A 19,902-nucleotide genomic window follows, 5' to 3' on the forward strand; every position below is an offset into this window, starting at 1 on the left:
TTTTTCACATCTAGCAAAACCCTTAACAATTTTGGAAACGCAACTTAAAGTGCAACTGTTGCCGCCATACGAGGTATAGAGGGTGCAGGCACTTTTACTTACTTTGCCATTGTTTGTGAACTTACATTTAGGCTGTCTGGGGATTCAGGTAAACAATCGGAAGGGGCGGCCAACTTGTTGGAGCCCTGTATGTAAATCATGTGGAAAGGAGGCGTGCCACTGGAAGAGTCGACTGGCCCCTTCAACAGCCTGAATATAAGTTTACAAACCTCGGGCAAAGTAAGTAAAAGTACCTTATGTTGCTTCTACTAATGCCCTTACTGATGGTGTCTTCATCTCATTACCCTGTACAGAGATGACAGTCTTACTTTAAAGAATCATGCCATAATAACAAGACCACATACCCTATCTGTGCCTTCATGTCTACATACAACGTGCAATATGTAATAAACACATATGCAGCCACTGTGAGAAACTTAAAGGTGTACTCCGGCGCTTATCCAAAGGATAGGGGATAAGATGCCTGATCGCGAGGGTTCCGCCGCTGGGGACCCCCGTGATCTTGCACGCCGCACCCCGTTAAAATCAGTCCCTGGAGCGCGTTGTAAGCTCTTTTATTATTTTACCACTACCTGTCCTTACAAATTTTTTATGAAGCCAGAAAACCCCTGAAAGCATTCTCCATAACATTTCACACTGGGATAACCAAACTAGAATAGAAAATATCAATTCATCTTAAATTGTCCGACAAAAATAACAGTGTTGCCCCTAAAAAAACAAACAACAACCAAATTTCACTATGTGAGCTGTACATACATACCTCTGTCAAAACCTCCATAATTTCCTTGTCATAGCACTTCAGTAATATGTCATAAGACTCCAAGTGTCTAGCATGCATCATTGCCGGAACACAGCTCCATAATGCACTGAACATATACTGAACGAAAGATGAAGAGAGTGTAAATACGTTATTGGAACAAGGCATCACATACTTGCTCCAGTCTACAGTTTTTCAGACACACTGGGGAATAATTGTTTATATATATATATACACATATATACATACACACACACACACACACACACACACACAGGTTCTTCTCAAAAAATTAGCATATTGTGCTAAAGTTCACTATTTTCCATAATGTAATGATAAAGATTAAACTTTCATATATTTTAGATTCATTGCACACCAACTGAAATATTTCAGGTCTTTTATTGTTTTAATGCTGATGATTTTGGCATACAGCTCATGAAAACCCAAAATTCCTATCTCAAAAAATTAGCATATCATGAAAAGGTTCTCTAAACGAACTATTAACCTAATCATCTCAATCAACTACCGTATTTATCGGCGTATAACACGCACTTTTTAGGCTAAAATTTTTAGCCTAAAGTCTGTGTGCGTGTTATACGCCGATACACCCCCAGGAAAGGCAGGGGGAGAGAGGCCGTCGCTGCCCGCTTCTCTCCCCCTGCCTTTCCTGGGGTCTAGAGCGCTGCTGTCGGCCCTTTTCACCCCCTGGTTATCGGCGCCGCTGCCCGTTCTGTCCCCCTGACTATTGGTGCCGGCGCCGATAGCCAGGGAGAGAGAAGCGGCGCCGACAGCCAGGGGGAGAGAAGGGGCAGCGGCACCCATTGCCGGCGCCGCTGCCCCGTTGCCTCCCCCCATCCCCGGTGGCATAATTACCTGAGTCCGGTCCACGCTGCTCCGCTGCTCCAGGCCTCCGTCGTGCGTCCCCGGCGTCATTGCTATGCGCTGAACGGCGCGGCGCTCTGACGTCATGCGCCGCGCCGTGCATAGCAATGACGCCGGGGACGCACGACGGAGGCCTGGAGCAGCGCGGACCGGACTCAGGTAATTATGCCACCGGGGATGGGGGGAGGCAACGGGGCAGCGGCGCCGGCAATGGGTGCCGCTGCCCCTTCTCTCCCCCTGGCTGTCGGCGCCGCTTCTCTCTCCCTGGCTATCGGCGCCGGCACCGATAGTCAGGGGGACAGAACGGGCAGCGGCGCCGATAACCAGGGGGTGAGAAGGGCCGACAGCAGCGCTCTAGACCCCAGGAAAGGCAGGGGGAGAGAAGCGGGCAGCGACGGCCTCTCTCCCCCTGCCTTTCCTGGGGGTATATCGGGGTATACACGCGCACACACGCACCCTCATTTTTTCATGGATATTTGGGTAAAAAACTTTTTTTACCCAAATATCCGTGGTAAAATGAGGGTGCGTGTTATAGGCCGGTGCGTGGTATACCCCGATAAATACGGTAATTAACTTTAAACAACTGAAAAAGATTCCTGAGGCTTTTAAAAACTCCCAACCTGGTTCATTACTCAAAACCGCAATCATGGGTAAGACTGCCGACCTGACTGCTGTCCAGAAGGCCATCATTGACACCCTCAAGACACAGAAAGACATTTCTGAACAAATAGGCTGTTCCCAGAGTGCTGTATCAAGGCACCTCAGTGGGAAGTCTGTGGGAAGGAAAAAATGTGGCAGAAAACGCTCCACAACGAGAAGAGGTGACCGGACCCTGAGGAAGATTGTGGAGAAGGACCGATTCCAGACCTTGGGGGACCTGCAGAAGCAGTGGACTGAGTCTAGAGTAGAAACATCCAGAGCCACCGTGCACAGGCGTGTGCAGGAAATGGGCTACAGGGGCCGCATTCCCCAGGTCAAGCCACTTTTGAACCAGAAACATGTCAGCTGCCACTTGTGAACCAGAAACATGTCAGCTGCCACTTGTGAACCAGAAACATGTCAGCTGCCACTTGTGAACATGCCATGTCAGCTGCTGGTGTTGGTCCACTGTGTTTTATTAAGGGCAGGGTCAATGCAGCTGCTATCAGGAGATTATGGAGCACTTCATGCTTCCATCTGCTGAAAAGCTTTATGGAGATGATTTCATTTTTTAGCACGACCTGGCACCTGCTCACAGTGCCAAAACCACTGGTAAATGGTTTACTGACCATGGTATTACTGTGCTCAATTGGCCTGCCAACTCTCCTGACCCGAACCCCATAGAGAATCTGTGGGATATTGTGAAGAGAAAGTCTAGAGACGCAAGACCCAACACTCTGGATGAGCTTAAGGCCGCTATCGAAGCATCCTGGGCCTCCATAACACCTCAGCAGTGCCACAGGCTTATTGCCTCCATGCCACGCCGCATTGAAGCAGTCATTTCTGCAAAAGGATTCCTGACCAAGTATTGAATGCATAACTGAACATCATTATTTCAAGGTTGACTTTTTTTGTATTAAAAACACTTTTCTTTTATTGGTCGGATGAAATATGCAAATTTTTTGAGATAGTAATTTTGGGTTTTCATGAGCTGTATGCCAAAATCATCAGTATTAAGACAATAAAAGACCTGAAATATTTCAGTTGGTGTGCAATGAATCTAAAATATATGAAAGTTTAATTTTTATCATTACATTATGGAAAATAATGAACTTTAGCACAATATGCTAATTTTTTTTAGAAGAACCTGTATGTATATATATATACACAACCAAATAATTTCATAGTTTCATATCTTCATTTATTGCATTACAGCTGTATATTTTTCATGTTCTATCTATATACTCATGTTTTATCTATATACTCATGTTTCATCTGTATCTTTGTGCTAGCAGTGTGCTGTTGTATTCTCCTGTTGCTGTATATTTAGCCCAGCGGCTTGCACCTGTAGGCCAGGTTTTTACAATAGTTTGGAATTAATAGTGCTGGCCAACTTATTCTTTGGTTGTATTACACATACGAGGGAGTGGCTACCTTCATGTTGGCTCCTGCACCCCACCCACCTCTATTAGGTGTATATAAGGTGCCTTGGATGTTTCAGACCTTGCATGCCTGCTGTACTGTTCACACAGAGGCATATTCACAGTGTAGGGTCCGTCCCAGAATGAGGTCACCTTACCGTGGTGGGACGGTCCACGCTATTTGGCGCCAAATTTGCAAGCTAAGTACCTCATAATTTCATAGTTTCATATCTTCATTTATTGCATTACAGCTGTATAGCTTTTCATTTTCTATCTATATACTCATGTAACATCTATATACTCATGTTTCATCTATATCTTTGTGCTAGCAGTGTGCAGCGGTATTCTCCTGTTGCTGTATATATATATATATATAGATATAGATGTATTTATTTATTTTGGTTGGGGGCAAGGGGATATAGTAGAGGATGTCATAGGAAATCCTTTTTAGTATTATGAGATAACTATGGTCGACTCTTTGTGATGAAGATAAATGCATTTAAGACATAGGATGTGTTGAGTCACTTTTTATGACAAAGATTTATGGATAACAAAAAAACCTGTGATAATACTTCACTGTCTATGCCAGTGGTCTTCAACCTGCGGACCTCCAGATGTTGCAAAACTACAACTCCCAGCATGCCCGGACAGCCAACGGCTGTCCGGGCATGCTGGGAGCTGTAGTTTTGCAACATCTGGAGGTCTGGAGGTTGAAGACCACTGGTCTATGCCATGCTCTACTGACAGTATACTGTAATAAAGCTATAGTAAGTAGGTACTCACATGTAACCTGGATGCATCTACTGCATTTTCGTACACATCATCTAGATAAATTGGAAACACTGCTCTATGCCAATAAAGGAAACAGCAGTCACACTGGGCTCGGACTCTATAAAACAGAGAAATAAACAACCATCAGACAGCTGTATTTCATAGACTCGGCATCCATCACTCCTGTACTGGTAATGCAAACCTGTTATGGTAGCACAGCTACGGAAAACACAAAGAATGGCAAATACCTTTCTCTCAGTTCACTTATGAGGTCGAGCTTCTTCATCACAAGTTGCAGAGGTAAAAGCTCCTCATCCTTAAAGGTTTTCTATAAGAGAAAACAAGTAATACAGCTTTATCATGAGAGACAAGCTCATTCCAGGATTACGTGTACTATTGAAGCACAGGACTCTTACCATCTGTGTGCCAACGCTCAATGCCAGGGCCACTACAAGTCTCCTCTGCCTTGTACTAGGACCATTTAAGGTGTTCTCAGCTAAGACCAGGGCCGATAGAACATCCAGGCGTTGTTCGCTGTATTTCTTGTCAGATATAACTCTCTTCTACATTTACAAAACACAAGAAATACGGATACATGTCAAGTGAGCATTGTGAGAAATATGTATTATTGCTAGAAAATAATGATCCCAACAATAATTGAAGAATGCAATACCAACCACAGGTAAATCCTCTTACTAACTGCCGGAGATCTGGCCTCCGAGTCAGAGGTACATTAAAAATGTTATATAAAGTGCACTTGTGGTCATCACATGACTTAGTCCTCTGCAATACCCCAAAGAGCTGAAAGCTAAACTTTAATTGACAACAGTCGTGACTGAATGTATAGTTATGGCGAGCAGATATAGTCAGCTTACCATGCCCCCCCCACCCTAAAATCAGGCTTAAAGGGGTACTCCGCCCCTAAACATCTTATCCTTCATCCAAAAGTTAGGGGATAAGATGGCTGATTGCGGGGGCCCCGCCACTGGGGACCCACACGATCTCCCTGCTGCATCTGGTATTCGTTTAAAGCGTTCAGGTTCAGCTCCGTTGGCTTATGCTGTCACGGCCGCGGCCCACTTGTGACGTCATGGCCACCCCCTCAATGCATATACTTGCTCTGAGGGGGCATGGCCATGACAACACAAGCAGGGTGTGACTGTGATGTCACGACCCTCTGTCTCGCATCGCCAGTCATCTGGCACAGAGCAAACTTTGCTCCGTGCACCGGATGTCTGGGGTGATGCAGCAGAGTTCGCGGGGGTCCCCAGCAGTGGGACCCCTGTGATCAGACATCTTATTCCCTATCCTTTGGATAGGGGATAAGATGTCTAGGGGCGGAGTACCCCTTTAATTGACAGTATAAGCATGGAGTTTTTCCCTGCACTCAAGCTGTCAATCACCACTATCTGGGTGGGAATAAGGTGCAGCGAAGGTAATGTATAACCAATCACCGTTGGCAGCCAGTAAACTTTGTGTTCAGCTGTATTCGGCATTGAAGGGAGCTAAGAACAGCGTTGGAACACTTCTGGTGACCCTTCATATCATGGGCCTGAGTGTGAGGCCTCAGGGACCTGGACTCACCAGAAAGTTAGTGCATTGTCAGCAGATTTATTTTGCAGCACATACAGGCTACTATAAGCTACAAAGTAACTACACAGAAAAAGACTGCCAAGGAGCGGACATATAAAGCAGCCTTAGGAAAGAGGAGTTTTGAAGTTTTTACCTTTGCAACAGCGATGGCAGTAAGTGCTTGATACTGAAGGTGCTGAGCAATGTGAGATACAGAATCAGCGACCACCATACTTCTTCTATGGAATGTGTGCTCTATAGCCTGGAATAAAGACAGTGCAGCCGAGAGTGATAAGAATAATTCTAGAATGCATGATAAAGAGAATCATACTACAAGCTAAGAAGGGTGCAACCAAAGAAGCTATGTAAGTCAGTAAATAATAAAAATTATATTTCAGAAAAACTCAACACAGAAATATCATAACTGGCCCATTTCATAACTTGACCAATGACCCCAATACCCAGTGTCCATTATGTAGGGCACAGAGCGGTGAGTAAATGCAGTAGATCAGATTAGTTTAGCACTACAGGAAAACATTAGCTCTGTGAGTCCACAAAATATGGATATAATACAGACGCCAAATATGCTGATGTGGAAGTGGCCTATTAGGATGGAGTTCCCCTTTCATAATCCCCATAAATTACAAACAGCAGAAACAAAGAACATCATATAGTCCATTGATTTATTTTTTTTATTGGGGGGACATGCAATGTTTACTGTTTGATGGTGCTAAGGAAACCTTGGACAAGGTAAAAATCCCCAGAACTTCAAGCAGGATATTCCGTAAAACACCCAATTTTATTTAAGCTTCTTAAAAATCCATAAAGGGGGAGAATCAATAAAAACAAACAGAAAAGCAATGACGTTCCAGGGTTACCCTTCTTCAAGGTCTTGTGCCATTCTTCACCGAATAAATACAAAAATATCAAAAGGTCCCTCCCACAGTTTATTGCCACCTGCTAACAAATTAACCCATTCACCACTGAACTTAAAGGGGTTATCCAGGAATTATATTATATATATATTATATATATATATATATATATATATATATATATCTATCAACTGGCTCCAGAAAGTTAAACAGATTTGTAAATTACTTCTATTAAAAAATCTTAATCTTTTCAGTACTTATGAGCTTCTGAAGTTTAGGTTGTTTTTTTCTGTCTAAGTAATCTCTGATGACACGTGTCTCGGGAACCGCCCAGTTTAGAAGAGGTTTGCTATGGGAATTTGCTTCTAGACTGGGCGTTTCCCGAGACACGTGTCATCAGAGATTACTTAGACAGAAAAGAACAACCTTAACTTCAGAAGCTCATAAGTACTGAAAGGATTAAGATTTTTTAATAGAAGTAATTTACAAATCTGTTTAACTTTCTGGAGCCAGTTGATATATAAAAAAAAAAAAAAGTTTTTTCCTGGAATACCCCTTTAATATGCAAAAAACACAGAGTCTGAACATGTACATAGATGAGACACAAAAGCAGGATCCACAAAATAGGAAAAATACAAATAATAAGGGATACATATCCCAATTAAGAATTTTTTGGCCTGCCTAATAGAGTAACATAATATCGGTTGTATAATTTAATCCTTGTGGGAAACATGATTCCATTTCAATAATGCAAAAAGCTTCAGTTTTCTTTGCGTGTCCCCCACCTCGGAGAAGTTTGGAAACTTGTTCAATTGTGACAACACACACGGAAGATACAATCCCATTGTGTGCGTCCCGAAAATGCCTCGACATGCAAGAAAGCGTTCTAGTCTGAACAAGGTCTGAAACTCTAGCACCAGCTACATGTTCTGCAATTCTTTGTTTCAATGTCCTTGTTGTGGATCCCACATATTGTTTCTTACAAATTGAACTTGATACAATAGACCACACAATCTGTCTCACGTGATAAATAAGTATTGATTTGAAAAAATTGACCATTAGATTCTGATCTAACGTCATTGGTCTTCACCATAAATTTGCATACCGAACCTCCACACTGTAGTGAACCTCTATATTTATAAGCCAGGTAGATTTCTTTCTGTCATTATTTCTTTTAGTACAGCGATCCCTCAACTTACAATGGCCTCAACATACAATAGTTTCAACATACAATGGTCTTTTCTGGACCATTGTAAGTTGAAACCAGACTCAACATACAATGTACAGACAGTCCAGATCTGTGAAATGTGTCAATGGCCAGAAGACGTGACCAATCAGAATGGGCAATTTACTGGAAAACACCTGAAGCGTTTGCACTGACTGGTGTCTGGTAGCACCCCATAGAGTACAGGGAGGTATTACATGTTCTGTACACTTTACCTGTACCAGGGTTACCTGCTCCTCTGGACACCAGGTGAGGGCGACTCCATGTTACTTTTTTTAGGACATTGCATGTATTTTACAGGACCCTGAAGAAGCTCCTGTCCTCTACATAGACCAGTGTTTCCCAAGCAGAGTGCCCCCAGCTGTTGCAAAACTACAACTCCCAGCATGCTCGGACAGCCTTCGGCTGTCCGGGCATGCTGGGAGTTGTAGTTTTGCAACAGCTGGAGGCTCCCTGCTTGGGAAACACTGACAAACAGTGATTTACAGCTCCCAGCAGATCTTTCTTACTTTTATATGTTAGGATTTGCTTTATCTATATTAGTTATCTACTTATTTTTCTTTAATTCTCACTTTTTCCTATTTTTGAATGACATTTTGGATCTTTAGAACCAATTACCAGGTTTCCATAGAGTTCTGGTCTCAACATACAATGGTCATCCCAGAACCAATTAATATTGTAACTTGAGGGACCACTGTACTGTCAAAAAAGCTAGGCGACAGCATGTTACCCACTGTACGATTCAGCTTTGCCACATAACACCCAGACCGTGGAATGCTATCCAGCATACAATCCTGTTTCAAAATATTAAGATTATTCATAATAATGTTCTTAATCTGTGAAAACTGTCTAGAAAACATACTGTCTAGAAAACGGTACTCGAAACCCTGTTGTGGAATCCTTATGAGAATTAGGTTTGCCAGTGTAGATATAGTCTGATCCACCCTTAGATCTGACAATGCCCTCCGCTCTAGATACAGGGTGATGCTTCTGACCTCTGTTATGTAATCTCCTCCTTATGATGCAACACTCATTATTAAAACATTTTATCAGTTGAGCATGGCCTCCTAGCACTCATCAATTCCCCTACAGGAAGATTTTTTACGTTGCGTTTCTTGTGGCAACTATCTGCATGCAATAAAGAATTGCCTGAAAAAGCTTTCCTGTGTAACTTGGACTGAATACATCCCTTAAGAGAGTCTGACACGAAATGAAGATCCAATAACACCGTTTCTGTTGTGCTGTAAGTGAACTTAAAAACTAATTCAATATCATTGGAATTCAAATACTGCGAAAACAAAAACATGTATTGCTCATCAATGGGTCCCTGCTAATGTTATCAATATGAAGACCATACCAGGCGATGTGGCAGAGAAATGGTTTACCGGAAGTGTAGATGGATCTTTCCTCCTACTAGGCCATGTATAGGATGGCCAATGAGGGAGAGAGTTTCACCCCCCATTGGACAACCATATACCTGGAGTAGGAAAGATCTATTACATGAAAAATAATTGTGGGACAACAGAAACCGGGTAACATCCAACATGTACTGTATCAAAATAGGAGAGTAATGACTGTACTTTGTGAGAAGGGACTCGAGAGCCACCCATGAGAAATAATGCTGTATAAAGACATGACATCTCACGACACCCAGGCTGACTCAGAGTTCCATGTCATATTTTGTAAAGAGTTCAAAAGCTCCTTTTGTGACCAATTGTGGCGGGAATAAGGTCTGTATGTAAGACAATCTCCATGTGGCTGGACAATCTTCTACAATCTCTAGTAACTTCTATCCCAGGTTACATAAAGGATACCAAGGAGCTTTTGAATTCTGTATAAAATATGACATGGAACGTGGAGTCAGCCTATACATGGCCTAGTGGGAGGAAAGATCCATCTACCCATTTCTCTGCCACATCGCCTGGTATAGACTTTATATTGATGACATTTCGGCGGTGTGGCAGGGACCCATTCACGAGCAATACAGGTTTTCATTTCCGCAGTATTTGAATTCCAATGATGAGGATTTCGTTTTTACGTTCAATTATAGCACAACAGAAATGGTGTTCTTGGATGTTCATTTCAGGTCAGATCCTTTTTAAGGATGTATTCAGTCCAAGTTACAGAGGAAAGCTATTTTTTAGGCAATTCTTTATTGCATGCGGATAGTTGCCACGAGAAACGCACCATAAAACAATCTTCCCATAGGTGAATTGATTCTAGGAGGTCATGCTCTACTGATAAAATGTAATAAGCATCACCTTGTATCTAGAGCGGAGGGCATTGTCAGATCTAAGGGTGGATCTGACGATCTCTACACTGGCAAACCTAATTCTCATAAGGATTCCACAACAGGGTTTAGAGTACCGTTTTCACAGATTAAGAACATTATTATGTTACCCATTATCTTAATATTTTGAAACAGGATTGTGTGCTGGATAGCATTCTACGGTCTGGGTGTCGTTATGTGGCAAAGCGGAATCGTACAGTGGGTAACATGATGTCACCTAGCTTTTTTGACAGTACTAATAGAAATAATAACAGAAATAAATCTACCTGGCTTAAATATAGAGGTTCACTACAGTGAGGAGGTACAAGATGTTCAGTATTCAAATTTATGGTGAAGACCAATGACGTTAGATCAGAATCTAATGGTCAATTTTTTTTAAATCAATACTTCTATATCATGAGAGACAGATTTTGTGGTCTATTGCATCATCTTCAATTTGTAAAAAACAATATGTGGGATCCACAACAACGAAATTGAAACAAAATTGCAGAACATGTAGCTGGTGCTAGAGTTTCAGACTAGAACGCTTTCTGGCACGTCGAGGCATTTTCGGGACACACACAATGGGAGTGAATCTTCCATGTGTGTTGTCCCAATTGTTATATTACAATGAGATTGCGTTCCCCACAAGGATTAAATTATAGAACAGATATTATGTTATTCTTTTAGGCAGGCCAAAAAATTCTTTATTGGGATTTGTATCCCTTATTTGTATTTTTCCTATTTTGTGGATCCTGCTATTGTGTCTTATCTATGTACACGTTCACACTGTGTGTTAACTTCAGTGGTGAATGAGTTAATTTGTTAGCAGTTGGCAATGAACTGTGGAAGGGACCTTTTGATACTTTTGTATTTATTCATAATGGTGTTTGTATCAAGACCTTGAAAAAAGGTTAACCCCCGAAACATCGTTGGTTGTCTGTTTGTTTTTATGGATTTTTAAGAAGCTGAAATAAAATTGTGTGTTTTATGGAATATCCTGTTTGAAGTGCTGGGGATTTTTACCTTGTCCAAGGTTTGCTGCGTGCTATAGAATTCCTGCAATCGGCTGCAATGCTCTCGTGGATCTGGCTGGATCTGACTTGATGTACATCGTATGGAGGGTTGAGCAGAATTACCTTGCTTTTCCTTACAAAGTAGCTGGACACTTGATGAGAGGACCGCTCCAACAGCAGAAGAATCTGTGATCAGTTTATTTTTAAGGAAACCTAACAATAAGGGATGGTCCGAAATGGACAAACTCATTACCCCCATATCACCTTTGTAAAGAACACTACACTGAACAACAAAATGCAAAGAAAAAATATAAGAAAAAAAAGCTAACCTTGAGAAGCTCTACGAGTCTGCACAGTGCTTTAACTGATGTCTTTGTCATTGGTTTCTGCATAGACATATACAAGTTCATTGTTGTTCTAATGATGTTGCTAAGGCCACAGGCATATAGAAAACCCTGAAAAACACACAGGCACATAAAGGAAAGGTAGATTTTAAGAGATATATCAATTTTCATTTCATAGATGAGATTCAAAAAGGGATGATTTATCCATTCTATATAGCAAGACCGCATCGAAGAGATGAAACCCCTCCAGATACCTGAAAGCAATAATACGGTGCGGCTAAGCCCGAGCAGATCACATACATACCCAAGATCAACAGTCAAGTATGGCATTAAACGGTTCCAATGTAGTCACACACAGAAGGATGTAGGTGAAACCAAGACATCATTTCAATGTATTTCTTCCCATATTATTTCTATCATCAGGTTTCCCACCTGTTTTTGTCCTAAAAATTCTGATGTAAAATACTTTTCACAATACAGCTGTGGCCTCAGTCTAAGATAATTTTGCAGTACACTTAAACAATAAGCTACTAGTAAATACCTGTACAAATATGTTACATCTGTTGGTCAGATCTTCTGCAAATTTTTCAGCTTTTTGCTCTTTTGACAGAATGGCTTCCATTTTCATCATCCAAGAACTTACAAAAACGTAGTATGACTGCACGTCTCTAAAGGGAAGCAGACATTTCTATATTAGTACCATAAAGCGACACAAACAAGTAAAAGACTCTAAACCCAAAATCCTATGTTTATTCAAGGCCCTGAAAAGGCGCCTCCAAGGGTCATGGAGACAGGATACCTTTCTCAAACACTGTATGGAACTTATGTTGACAGCATTTTTTAAATAATTTTTTAAGGATTAACAATAAAATAACTTTTTAATGTTGGAAAAGTGGTATATAGTTATTTTTTCTTCATAAAAATAACTATTTTTTCCTTGTGGTTTCTGATCTTATCTCTATCTATACGTATCAATCCATCCATCTATCTATCACTTGCCATGGTCACTCCTTCCAAGTGTATATGTTTATTTGAAGGGGTCATGAAAGACAGACAGGGTCAGGGTGCCTTACAAATAAAAAATAAGGGATAGTCTGCACAATCCTCTATTGTTCCAATGGTGCCAAGATCCCCCTGCTCACTGTTTTCTGGTGACAATTTGACAAGGAGGAAATGCATTCTCTGCCAGTCAATGACTGACGCGATTATTGCTGTGCTCAGTTGTTGGCTTAGCAGGCACTTTCTACATGTCAAAACATCACCAGAAAACATTGAGCAACAGGACTTGGGTCCCAGCAGGAAGGGATCGGGCAGGAGAATATGTATATTTTTTAAGGCACCTTGACACAATGCCTTTAATGCAAGGTGTTTTTATAGCAGTTACATGCATGCCATAAATGTTCCTGATGAGAATATCAATACGGTCTAGGATTAGAAAAGAACTGTCCGATGTTACAGCTCATTCCTATCCAAATGAATAGGGCTATATCAATATATACACTTTCTCAGTAACCTATAGATTGTAGTTAAAGGAGATATCCAGTGGTGAAAAACGTATCCCCTATTCTAAGGATAGGGGATAAGTTTCAGATCACAGGGGGTTCGACCACTGGGGCCCCCGCGATCTCCTGTACGGGGCTCCGACAGGTCGCAGGAAGGGGGCGTGTTGACCACCGCACAAAGCGGCGGCTGACACGCCCCTCAATACAGCCCTATGGCAGAGCCGGAGCACTGCCTTCGGCAATCTCCGGCTCTGCCATAGCGATGTATTTAGGGGGCGTGTTGGCCGCCACTTCGTGCAGTGGGCAACACGCGCTATCTGGCCAGCGAGCTGGGGCCCCGTACAGAGAGATCACGGGGGCCCCAGCGGTCGGACCCCCCCATCTGAAACTTATCCCGTATCCTTAGGATAGGGGATAAGTTTTTCACCACTGGACTACCCCTTTAACCCCTTAAGGACGCAGCCCCTTTTCACCTTAAGGACTGAGCCCTTTTTCGCAATTCTGACCACCGTCGCTTTACGAATTAACGCGAAAACGCTTTTACTGAATATTCTGATTCTGAGACTGTTTTTTCGTGACATATTCTACTTTATTTTGGTGGTAAATTTTCGGCGTTACTTGCGTCCTTTTTTGGTGAAAAATCCCAAAATGTCATGAAAATTTTGAAAATTTATTTTTCTAACTTTGAAGCTCTCTGCTTGTAAGGAAAATGGATATTCACAATAAATTTTATTTTTATTCACAAATATAATATGTCTACTTTATGTTGGCATCATAAAATGGACATATTTTAGCTTTTTGAAAAAATTAGAGGGCTTCAAAGTAGAGCATCAATTTTCAAAAATGTCATGAAAATTGCTAAATCTGAAGGGACAGATGTTACAAAACTACAACTCCCAGCATGCTGAGAGTTGTAGTTTGGCAACATCTGGAGGGCTACCGTTTGGGCACCACTGTAACAGCGGTCTCCAAACTGAGACCCTCCAGATGTTGCAGTCTTTGGCTGTCTGGGCATGCTGGGAGTTGCAGTCCGGCCTTCCTAGTGGTTGCCACAGTAAAGATCACATTACTTTCACTTTCATTTCTCTCCCCCAACGAGGATTCCCTACCTGAGCCGTGATCTCTGCTGATGTCTCCGATGATCGCCGGGCTCCAGGCATCTTCTCCTCAGGTAAAGGCCTCCATCTTCTCCCCCCCCCCCCCCCGTTCTACCCGACATCCAGGGGCAGAACGGCGGGTTTTCATGGCAACCCCCTGTCCTGCGCTGCCATTGGTCAGAACTCAGTTCTGACTAATGGCAGGGGATAGGAGGAGATCGCAGCACTGCGACCTCACTCCTATCCCTTAGGGCTGATCGAGGCTGTCTCTGACAACTCCGATCATCCCTATTTTACGGGTGATCGGGTCAACAGAGACCCGATCAGCCCGGAATTGGAGAAAATCGCATGTCTGAATTGACATGCGATTTTCTCCAATCGCCGACATGGGGGGGGGTCTCAGGACCCCCCTGGGCGATGTGCCGGGGTGCCTGCTGAATGATTTCAGCAGACACCCTGATCCGGTCCCCAACCGGCTAGCAGCGGGGACCGGAATTCCCACGGGAGTATCCATACGCCCTCAGTCCTTAAGGACTCGGGATGCAGGGCGTATGGATACGCCCTGCGTCCTGAACAGGTTTAGACAATAGAAAATGGTAACATGAACACAATGAAACTTATGGTAAAGGAACATAGGACAAGGTCTACTGATAAAGGCTAGAACACAACACATGCTTTTATAAATTAAATACTTTTTGGTGTTTAAGTAGACCTACTTGGTTAAAGACTGGGCCTTGGTTTGAAGGTAACTTTCCCTCTGACTTTTTATGGAATGTAAACTCTTCCGGTCAATTAATTTGGCAGCAGCCGGGACCTTTTGGATCAGAAAACTGTCGGCATACCAAATTACATTGGCTGTTAATGTGATTGCTGGTACCTGCAACACAGATAAAAGAAAAACCATAAGAAAAAGGAGATTTTTTGTACTCACAGTAAAATCTCTTTCTCATAGCCTTCATTGGGGGACACCTATACTGATGGTTATATGCTCTTGCCACTAGGTGGCGCTGACACTAGGTAAAGAAAAAGTCGGCTCCTCCCTAGCAGGATATACCCGCCCACTGGAAGTGAGGTAATCAGTTTCTTCACCAAGCAGTAGGAGAAGGCAACAAAGGAATATGTCCAAAGGACCCTAGAAAGGAATCCCAGATAAAAAAAAAATTAAAACCGGAAAAGAAAATCCGGACAAAGAATGAAGAAATGGGTGGGTGCGGTGTCCCCCAATGAAGCCTACAAGAAAGAGTTATTACGGTGAGAACAAAGAAATCACCTTTTCTCGGTCACTCTTTTTGGGGGGGGACCTATACTGATGGGACATACCAAAGTAGTCCCCTAGTGAGAGAAAAACAAACAGCAAAAGAGGAATCAGTCCAGAGACCGAACCCACTCAACCGTAAGGCCTGCGGATGAGATCCAGGGCAGAGACAACCGAGGCCCACAAACTGAGCTCCCAGCAGAACCCCTGTCCATGGAGAAGGACTAGGATGCTAAGGAAGAGACTGTCCTATGTAGAGACTCCAAAGCCATGGTCCATAAAGAGAGACAAGAAAAGGTAGACTAGGAACCAGAAGGGCCGGAACCATCGCGGGAGGAGGTAGGAATCAACCCCAAGGAATACAGAACCAGACAGAGGGCTAACCCGGCTGGGAAACAAAAATGGAAAAGGCACAAACAAGAGAACCCCATCCAGAGTCAACCATGTCAATAGAACATGGCGGAATGCCTGAACAGAAGGTGAGAGCAGCGTATGCCTGAGCAGAAGGTGAGTACGGAAGGAGGAGAACAGAAAAACACTGGAAAAAAGACAGAAGGATAGAGACTGGAGAGGCCTGGTGCAGAAAATCGATGACTAGAACAGCTGCAGATCAAAAACCTCCGTCCCAGGGGCTCGCCGCGAGCACCTGGCAGACAAAATAAGCTTGAGTAGAGTAATCCGGATGACCGGAACAACCATCGCCCTGGGAGTACATTGACCCACGAAGGAGGAGACGGAAGGAATAAGGCCAAAAAGGAGCACAATGCCCTGAAAAGGGGCATCCCGGAACACCGGAGCATCAGACATGGGAACTGGAGGTACCCAGATCACCTGGAAGACGTACATGTAAAAATAAATGGCGAAAAGGAGCATCCTGGAACACTGGAGCAGCCGACATGGGAAACTGAGGTTCCCAAGTCCCCTGGAAGACATATAGCTGTAAACCAAACGTCCACGAAACGCTCCAGGTGACAAATTTCCACGCCAAGACAAGAAGAAGTGTGGTACTGAAAGACCACCTTACAAACGGGACCGCAGAAAAGTCGGGGCAGGAGAGCTAACCTGCCCGAGATCACAACCATCACTAAGGCCCAAAGAACCTTGCATCAGCAGTGGAGAACCGAAGTGGCAGCCGCGGCAGCTGAGAGATGAGTGACAGGTGAGACTACTGTCCGGCATATCGACATCAGGACCAATCCATACCCACACAGGGACACTTCCACGGAGGCCTTGCATTAAAAGGCGCAGATCCAGAGCCCTAGTCGTGGATGCGGCAGCCTGTAGAGGAGGGAATCATATTGTATGACACGCCAGAACACTCCCTTGATGGGTGACCGGCAGACCTGACAGAGAGCCCTTAGCGTCCGCCAGGAATGAAAAAAAAAAAAAGAAGAAAACTCTTGCAAGGGCACCCGACCAGTGTCTTGCCTCGGTAGGAAGGGACTGGAATTCAGCCGTGGGCACGACGGGCATGATATGGCATGGCACTCAGTGGTAGACACAATATATCCCCGACAGTTTCCAAGGGATCGAGAAATCCCTGGCAGTAACCCGCCATGTCGGTGCGCATATGTTCAGAGTGAGAACCCTGCAGAAAATAGATAAGTCAGAAGCATACCTCAACTGGCAATGTAAATAGTCTAAGGCAGGCCACCATACAGGGTGACTGAAGGAATAAAGTGGGCCCCTGATTTTGTCCCTAGAAAAAGGACCCTAAACTGATAAAAGGGGGAGCTCAAGAAGTAATGAAAAATCCATAACGCAAAACAATTGATGGCCGCAAGAGAGCTCCAAACACCACCAAATGGTCTGAAAGACCAGTGGTGTATTTTTATTTATTTTTAACTTTAACAGACAGCGCAGCCCACCGGGAAGGGAGGGCGCGCTAGAAGAACACCGCCCCCTGAAGCCGGCCTCAGACTAGAAGCACGAGGGGCACTTGTGGTAAGATGCGGCACCCGGCTGCATGAACGGGGCGCCGGCCGCATGATCTGCGCCCATTACAGCAAGGGGGCTGGGGAACTGCGTGAAAGACGCAGCTGGTTGCTCCCTTGGGGGAAGCGCCAGGCCGCATGGGAGCACTGAGGGCAGTCGGCCACGTGGGACCGGAGACCCGCTGCCTGCGGCTGTAGGTCTCCGGTCAGCCCATAAAGAATGCGGCCAGGACACTGTGCTTGGCCGCAAAGGATAGGAGTAAGCCTGGGACCAGAGACCCGCTGCCTGCAGCTGTAAGTCTCCGGTCAGCCTGTAAGAACGCGGCCAGGCACCTGGCCATAGCAGATAGGAGTAAGCAGGCTGGTGTGACCGCACTGAGAACGTGGGCAGCCGGGTGGGAGGGGAGACCCGCTGCCTGCAGCTATAGGTCTCCGGTCAGCCTATAAAGAATGCAGCCAGGACACTGTGCCTGGCCGCAAAAGGTAGTAAGCGGGCAGATAATGCCCCCGTTGGGGAAGTGGATGGCAGTGCCGGACCGGAGACCCGCTGCCCCAGAGACTGAAACTGGGGCATCAGCATAGAGTCTCCGGCCGGTAGGAAGATAACGTGTAGTACATACTCACCCCCAGCTCCATCTTCTTATACTCACCCTGAAGACTTCAACCAACTTATGGCCACACTGCATCATACCAGGCTAAGATAGCGGGGCGAGCAGGGGCAAGTGGGGGACCCGGACTCAGGGTACAACCTCCAGGCACTGGCCGTTGGTGATAAGGGGGTTTGTCGCATATGGGAGAACAGGTAGCGCCATGCTCCTTAACCCCCACTGAAAAAGGGAAACAAAAGATAAAGGAGATAAAAACCGAACTATACAGCCCTTACTAGAAAATAAGAAAAAATACCAGGTCTGGGGAGCTTCCAGACATGTGTCTTGCCTCCTACTGGCTAAAACGGATTACCTCACTTCCAGAGGGCGGGTATATCTTGCCAGGGAGGAGCCGACTTTTTTTCTTCCTAGTGTCAGCGCCTCCTAGTGGCAAGAGCATATACCCATCAGTATAGGTGTCCCCCAATGAAGAGCGACCGAGAAACAGCGTGTTGCAGTCTACTGACAGATCCTTTGAGTCAAGGTGAGAAATCTGAAATCCTCTGATGCCATGCAAGGAGTATGACTAACACTTTCAATAGTCCAACATATATTAAAGCAATGCAATACTTGTAGAACTCTTTGATAGAGTAGCCCAATTTAGGACTTTGAATAAAACTATAAGGATATTGTTTTCCTGCCTGACCACTGTGCTAGTTTCTCCCACAAATACTCATCCCTGATCCTGTGGATAGGTGATAAGTGTCAGATCAGTAGGGATCGTGAGAATAGAGGTCCCTTGTCCTGTGCTTCAGATGGAATTGTGGTCAGGCAGTACTGCCTGTCACCTAAATCTTTATATTTTCAAACAAAGTATCTCAAAGTATCTAGTATGTACCTTTTTGCACACGTCTAGGAGAGATTTATAAAATTTCTTGTCCACTGTACGGAAGATATGGAAGTAAAGGACAAACAGTCCACAAAGACCCACGTATCTCTCTCGTTGATCAATTTCAGAGGCTTCTCCTTGAGATCAGAGAACACACAATAGTCAATACTCATACAAGAAGCTGACAATCTATACTGATAATATAAAACTGACATACCAAGTTTTACTTCTACATTAGAAAATATTGTGCGAATATTATGTGCAAACTCATCTGCAAAAATCCCATTCTTTGAGACGGATACACCTCCATTGGTAGAGTCAAACTGCTGTTCAACACAACCCTGTAAAGCAGAAGAAGGAAATATTGCAGAAATATTGCACACATGGTAAATGCACTCACAATACTATTACAGGACCATGCTTAATGTAATATATACACAACCACAGGTTTCCTTGCTCTCTCAGTACCTGGAACAGCATGCCATCAAGTAACTGGCTTTCTAGTTTTAAAAGCAGCTTCTCAAAGGGTTTTAGTTTGTCTTCTCGAATCCCAAACTTCCCTGGGTTATGATGCACTGACTTTAATAACCTTCAGGATAAATTGACACATTTGGTAAGAAAAGCTGTACTAGTACAATAAAACCAAAATTTTACAGAAGTAAAGTATAATGGTAAACAACGGCTAAAAAGTTTGTAAGATGCCTTAAAACTGTAAATATTTTACATACTGCACCATCACATTTATAGTAACTAGAGATGAGCGAATTTACAGTGATTCGATTTGTTACAAACTTCTCGGCTCAGCGG

At 43.8% G+C, this 19,902-nt stretch overlaps 1 protein-coding gene across 1 annotated transcript in view; it reads right to left on the reverse strand.

Moving 5' to 3' along the window:
* WASHC4 (WASH complex subunit 4) overlaps positions 1 to 19,902 on the reverse strand; it is a 63,762-nt gene that overhangs the window by 10,172 nt on the left and 33,688 nt on the right. The window contains exons 10-20 of the mRNA XM_056574498.1: positions 19,564 to 19,684; positions 19,313 to 19,436; positions 19,105 to 19,232; positions 15,147 to 15,307; positions 12,373 to 12,499; positions 11,817 to 11,942; positions 6,257 to 6,364; positions 4,947 to 5,093; positions 4,779 to 4,858; positions 4,543 to 4,648; positions 821 to 937 (exon numbers count right to left, since the gene is read on the reverse strand). Of these exons, the coding sequence (XP_056430473.1) occupies positions 821 to 937; positions 4,543 to 4,648; positions 4,779 to 4,858; positions 4,947 to 5,093; positions 6,257 to 6,364; positions 11,817 to 11,942; positions 12,373 to 12,499; positions 15,147 to 15,307; positions 19,105 to 19,232; positions 19,313 to 19,436; positions 19,564 to 19,684 (1,345 nt within the window). The remainder of the gene's footprint in view (positions 1 to 820; positions 938 to 4,542; positions 4,649 to 4,778; positions 4,859 to 4,946; positions 5,094 to 6,256; positions 6,365 to 11,816; positions 11,943 to 12,372; positions 12,500 to 15,146; positions 15,308 to 19,104; positions 19,233 to 19,312; positions 19,437 to 19,563; positions 19,685 to 19,902) is intronic.

The sequence above is a fragment of the Hyla sarda genome, chromosome 4 (genome assembly GCF_029499605.1).
Source record: "Hyla sarda isolate aHylSar1 chromosome 4, aHylSar1.hap1, whole genome shotgun sequence".
Taxonomy (NCBI): Eukaryota; Metazoa; Chordata; class Amphibia; order Anura; family Hylidae; genus Hyla; species Hyla sarda.